We start from the raw sequence: 6000 nt of genomic DNA on the forward strand, positions 1-6000 counted from the left end.
CCCTCTATGACGTTATTTTTTTTCTAACAACTTTCTTATAGTCAAGTTGTGAAGGCGGAACATGGTTAGTACCTGGATTCCTAAAATTTTTGAAATTTTTAATTATTCCCTCATGATTTTTAGAAATTTTCATTAGACCTCTTAAAGTTTTAAAATTTTGGATTAGGCCTCTTTAAAAATTTTAGAACTTCTATTAAGCCCTCAAATTTTTTAAAATTTAATTAGATTTTTCAGAAAATTTAAAAATTCTAATTAAGCCTTTAATTTGTTAAAAATTTTAATTAAAACCTAAATTTTTTTGAAAATTAATTTAAATTCTCTCAAAACTTAATGGTGAAATCTGTCACTGTTCAAATAACATTCAATTTTGGGGCATTTTTTCAGCGGCAATAATTAATTTAGACATACTAAAAAGATTATAGAAGTAGACGTGAGATTAGGTCAACTTAAAATTAAGGATGAAATCTAAATTTTATTATGATAAGAGGGACTAAAACCAGAATAACATTTTTTAACTTATTTATTTCAAAACTAGCTTAGAGTGATAGATATTATAGGGCGAGACAAAAAGTAAGGTAAAGGCAAAAAGTAAGCTAAAGGCAGTCTACGGCGGATTCAAAACCACCATTAGCTTAGGTCTCTCTCAAAGTCTCAAACATCAAATGAAGGCAAATGTCCATGGACATAAAGAAACCAGAACCCGAACCGGAATTAAGATCTTGTTGACGTCACTATCGGCTATGGTGGCGGGAACTTCCACCTTTCCCATAGACTTAACCAAGACAAGGCTCCAGCTTCACGGCGAGTCTCAACCTCTCTCCTCCTCCACGCGCCGTCCCACCAATTCGTTCCGTGTCGCCGCCGGTATCGTCCGTGACCAAGGCGTTTCAGGGCTGTATAAAGGTCTCTCCCCGGCTATTATTAGGCATCTGTTCTACACTCCCATTCGGATCGTCAGTTACGAGAATTTAAGGAATTTGGTGAGCGCAGATGGCTCTCTTTCTCTGTCTTCTAAAGCGCTTGTAGGTGGCATTTCCGGCGCTATTGCTCAGGTTTGCCTTCAAATACTGAATCAAAATCATGGAGATTAATTTGCTTTCTTGAAATTGCCAAAAAAATGAATTGGGATTATTACTTTTTCTTAAATATGTAAAAGGTTCCAGTAGCTCTGTTATGCTGAAATTTTAGATTTAATCCCACTACTTATAATAAATCGATGACATGAAAATTTTTTCTGATATTTGATCTCACCGTTATGGTCACTTAAAAATTCAGTCCATTATATTCAACCAGTAAAAAAATTATATTTCAGCCTAATGTTTTAGGTTGCTTTTTGAGAACAATTTATTTCATAGCAATTAACAGTGTTAGCCATCCAGCTATTGCTTATGCACTTACATTTTTGACAAGATTGATTATTGTAAGTATTGATTTGGAATGTAATAGTATTAGCAGTACAGTTTGTGGCAAGTCCAGCTGATCTTGTTAAGGTGAGGATGCAAGCGGATGGCCGTTTGATAAACAAGGGTCTTCAACCACGATACAAAGGACTCTTTGATGCTTTTAACAAAATTGTAGCCATGGAAGGTCTTGGAGGTCTTTGGAAAGGGGTTTTGCCAAATGTTCAGAGGGCGTTCTTAGTGAACATGGGTGAAGTAGCCTGTTATGATCATGCAAAACGTTTTGTTATAAATAATCAGATATCTGATGATAACATCTATGCACACACATTGGCATCGATCATGTCAGGTCTCTCTGCTACAATGCTGAGTTGTCCGGTTGATGTTGTGAAGACAAGAATGATGAATCAAGCGGCTAGTAAGGAAGGGAATGTTTTGTACAAGAGCTCATATGATTGTTTGGTGAAGACGGTGAAAATCGAAGGTTTAACAGCATTGTGGAAAGGTTTCTTTCCTACATGGGCAAGGCTTGGTCCTTGGCAATTCTTTTTCTGGGTATCTTACGAGAAGTTCCGACAAATTTCGGGGCTTTCTTCCTTCTGACTAATGGACCTGATCAGGCTTCAGATGCCAACATACTTACGGGATAGTTTCAGATGTTATTACCGGTTTCTTGTTCCAGGGGCAATAACTTGAATACCAGCATTGGGCAGAAGATGTTCTGCTTTGATGGTCTGCTTCCTATGTAGTGTTTTTTTATGGCATTTTTCCCATATAAGGTTAACCTTGTTGTGATTTGCAGTCCCTTGGCGGTAAATGCGAGATCGGTTGTGCTTCTTGTGCATGTTGTGGCCTGTTCAAGTTTGTAAGTACGGTATGTAGGACGAATAAAAAATGGTATTTTCGATGAATTGATTCAAAACTTTACATGAAACTATAAGATCATATAAGAAAAAACTAATTTTACATCTGTATAAGCTAATCAATCCTCTTAAGTATAATGTTTATGCTGAGAAGTATGAAATGCAGGTCTATTATTTTATGTATAACATATATATACATGATGGTATGAGTTAGTTTTATATTAATTTTTTTATTCAATTCTACTGCCAAACTCTACACCAGTAGAGCAATAAGACGATAAGAATTAGATCTTAGGCTAAATGGGCCTAACCTTTTCAAGGTTGCTTGAATAAGGATTAACACGTTCCAAAACCTTCAAATAAGGATCTAATGTTGTCAATTTTGTTGAAATAAGGGTTTATCACATGGATTACCCAAATTTGAAAAAAAAAACAAATTATACGTAAGCCAAATTTAGCATACACAGATATAGATACTTAAAAGCTAATATAAAATCCCATATTTATTCATCAGCTCTAAAAGAATTTTCTAAGTTTCATAGATAAACCCTAAAGAGAATTTGAAAGTAAAAAAAGGTACTAAAAGATTTCCTTACTGTTATCCTAACTCAAAATTGTAGAATAATTTTTGAAAATTTTGAAACTTGAAAAACTTAAGATGAACAAACAAAAATCAAATGCAAAAATCAAAATCAAAAGATTTAGAAACCTCCATGAAGATGATATCGATGTGGTTTTCTTTTAAACCAACAAAAATTTCCACAATAGATAATAATGGCAATTTATAAAGCAAAAGGAAACAATTTGTCCATGAAATATCATGGGTTATTCAATTCAACAAAGCTAATATTATGGTCTTCAATTACAAATCCCCCCCCCGAACAAAAAAAAAAAAAAAGACTGCGAGGGACTTGATAGTAGAATTTACATGAGACAGTTCTGGTGCTTAACTTTATGATGAAATTCTTCCCTCATTCTCCTGATCTCCACTTTTCTCCCCAATCTCTCTTTCTTCTTGTCTTGTTGGTGGGCGATCCAACTGTGGCCTTTATCCATGGCTTACCAAAACACAAAGGCGTGAATGCCATTGTGAAGCAAGTGCCCAATTTCACCAATTTTGCTCCTCTTACTTTAAGGTTCCAGAGATTGGGCTAAGGGACAAATTGTTGTAAAAATCACTAATGAATGCTTCCAGATGCAAAGGCAACTGGATAATCTAAGACTATTTTTGAGAAATTTCGATTCTGGACAATTTTTGGGTAGATTAAGGTTTCTTCCAAACTTGGGTTTTAGACTCAAATAAAATACAATTTCCTTTTTTAATTAAAAATAGTTTTATTTATCTTATACAAATTCCATCTAGTTTAAATCAATACATTTCATCATTAAAAAATACAAGTTTTTTCAACACCACAAATGTATCTGGGTATACATTACAAATGCCCAACTAAGGGTGAGTTTGGATGGGCGGTGCGTTTACCCGCGGTTACGGTTAGTGTAAAAACAGTGGTGGTGGTGAGATTGGATACTGTAACGTGAGATAAAAAGTAAGCTAAACGCACCGCACCGCACCCAATCGCCCATCCAAACCCACCCTAAGATTCGAAAATATTAAGCCATTATTTGAATGTTTTGAAATGATTAACCCTTATTTAAGTAACTCTCAAAAGATTAGGTATTTATATAAGCATTTAGCTTAATAAGTCTCGATCAACAATAATTTCTTGAAAAATTTTAGGTGAGATTTATTGCTTATAATTATAATTTATGTTTAAAAATATTAAATTAATTATAGAAGGAATCCAATTACATCGATATATAACTTACGTAATTTTACACTTTTTTATACTTTTTTACACAATTAATATTTTAACAATCTAACTGAATATTTCATGCTCAATTCATATAGATCATGCATGTCAAGTTTGACATAAATTAAAAAATTTTAACTATTCATTTTATGAAAAAAATTTAACCGTTAAATATATTTTAATATAGACAATGTTTTATATCAATATAATAGAGATATTGGATCGGTTAAAAATTTTATATGCATAACAAGTACAAATACCTTATAAATTCAATTGTTGAATTGTTAAAATATTAATCGTATAAAAAATTATAAAAGTATGTAAAACCACTCTAAATTTTACACGAATATAAGCAGATTCCTCCCCAATAATTATTATTTAAAAAATTCACTAAGATGAAATTGAGTAAAGACAAAAATTTTGTAGCTTAATTATTAGATTAAAAAAAAATTCCTTCTCACTCATGAAAATACACTAGAATAGGTTTATCTTTTGAATGAGTTTTAAATGAAAAAAAAAATTTTTTAATTAAATATGTTTTTGCTATCTTCAATTTTTTCTATTCAATAAAATTTTTTATTATTTTAATTATTTATAAAACTATTTTAATTTATTATTATATTAAATTGTAAATTTTCATTATATTCTAATATAACAATATCTTAAATGTAATGTATTTTTAAAGTTAATATATGTAATTTTATTTTTAATAAAAATTCATCTATTATAATTATATTTTCGTTTTTTGCCTCTCTTATTTATTTATTTTTAAACAATTTTATGAAAATATATATTAAATATTTTATACTTACTTTTAATTCGATTATATATAGATTTATAATACTTAATTTTACTTGTAGTAAACTACCAAAATAATCACTTTTATTTGTCTCATATTACATTTTAGTCACTTATGTTTGAAATGTTACGTTTTAGTCACTGAGCCGTTAATTTCCGTTAATGGTCTAATGGAAAGCTGACGTAGTACGTTAAATCATCATTTCAAATGAAAATTTTAGGTTAAATTATACAATTGGTCCATATATTTTTTCGTTTTGGGCAATTTAATTTTTTTATATTCTTTTAACTTTTTCTTCTTTCTTTTCCTTTATTTTCCATTCTCTTTTGCTTCTTTAGTTTTCTTGTCTTCTCCATTTCTCTTAACATAGCTTTTTATATATTTTCCATTTGTTAAAATATCCGTGCATATAGGTTAAGCTCTTTAGTTTGACATTTTTTGTTTCTTGCTCTTGGGGATCACATGAAGGAAGGGAGTTCAAGGGGCACAACCAGGTCTAGTTCTTGACTAGATGCAGAGGGTAAGAATTGTGGTTGATGCGGTAAGGGGCTTTGAATATTTGCACGAGAAGGTTCAACCTTTGATTATCCACAAAGATATCAGATCTAGCAATGTCCTTTTTGAAGACTTCAAAGCGAAGATTGCAGATTTTAACCTCTCAGACTAGGCTCTCGACATGGCTGCTCATCTTCATTCTACTTGTGTTTTGGGAACCTTCGGCTATCATGCACCTGAGTACACTATCTTAAGCTGCTTTATATCATTGTTCATTTCTTTTCCGAACCAACCAGTCGTTGCCAATTATTGACATAAATAATTGAAGGGAGGAAAACAATAAGAGAAGCAGAAGAGAATGGAAAATAAAGAAGAAAAAAAGGAAAGTTAAAATAACATAAAAGAAAAAAATTAAATTGCTCAAAATGAAAAAAAATATAAGGACCAACTGTATAATTTAACCTAAAATTTTTGTTTGAAATGATGATTTAATGTGCCACGTCAGCTTATCGTTACACCGTTAATGGCAATTAATGGCTCGGTGACTAAAATGTTACAGCAAGATAATGTAAGTGGCTAAAATGCAAAATTTCAAACATAAGCGACTAAAATGTAATCTGAGACAAACAAAA

The 6000-nt window shown here is 31.4% G+C and overlaps 1 protein-coding gene across 1 annotated transcript; it reads left to right on the plus strand.

The window, feature by feature from the left end:
• Positions 1-542: 542 nt before the first annotated feature.
• LOC107918344 (mitochondrial uncoupling protein 3) lies at positions 543-2368 on the plus strand. Its single transcript, XM_016847878.2, has 2 exons — positions 543-1052; positions 1461-2368. The coding sequence occupies exons 1-2, from the start codon at positions 663-665 to the stop codon at positions 2001-2003; spliced, it is 933 nt and encodes a 310-aa protein (XP_016703367.2). The 5' UTR covers positions 543-662; the 3' UTR covers positions 2004-2368.
• The last annotated feature ends 3632 nt before the right edge of the window (positions 2369-6000 follow it).

Source organism: Gossypium hirsutum, chromosome D13 (assembly GCF_007990345.1).
Source record: "Gossypium hirsutum isolate 1008001.06 chromosome D13, Gossypium_hirsutum_v2.1, whole genome shotgun sequence".
NCBI lineage: Eukaryota > Viridiplantae > Streptophyta > Magnoliopsida > Malvales > Malvaceae > Gossypium > Gossypium hirsutum.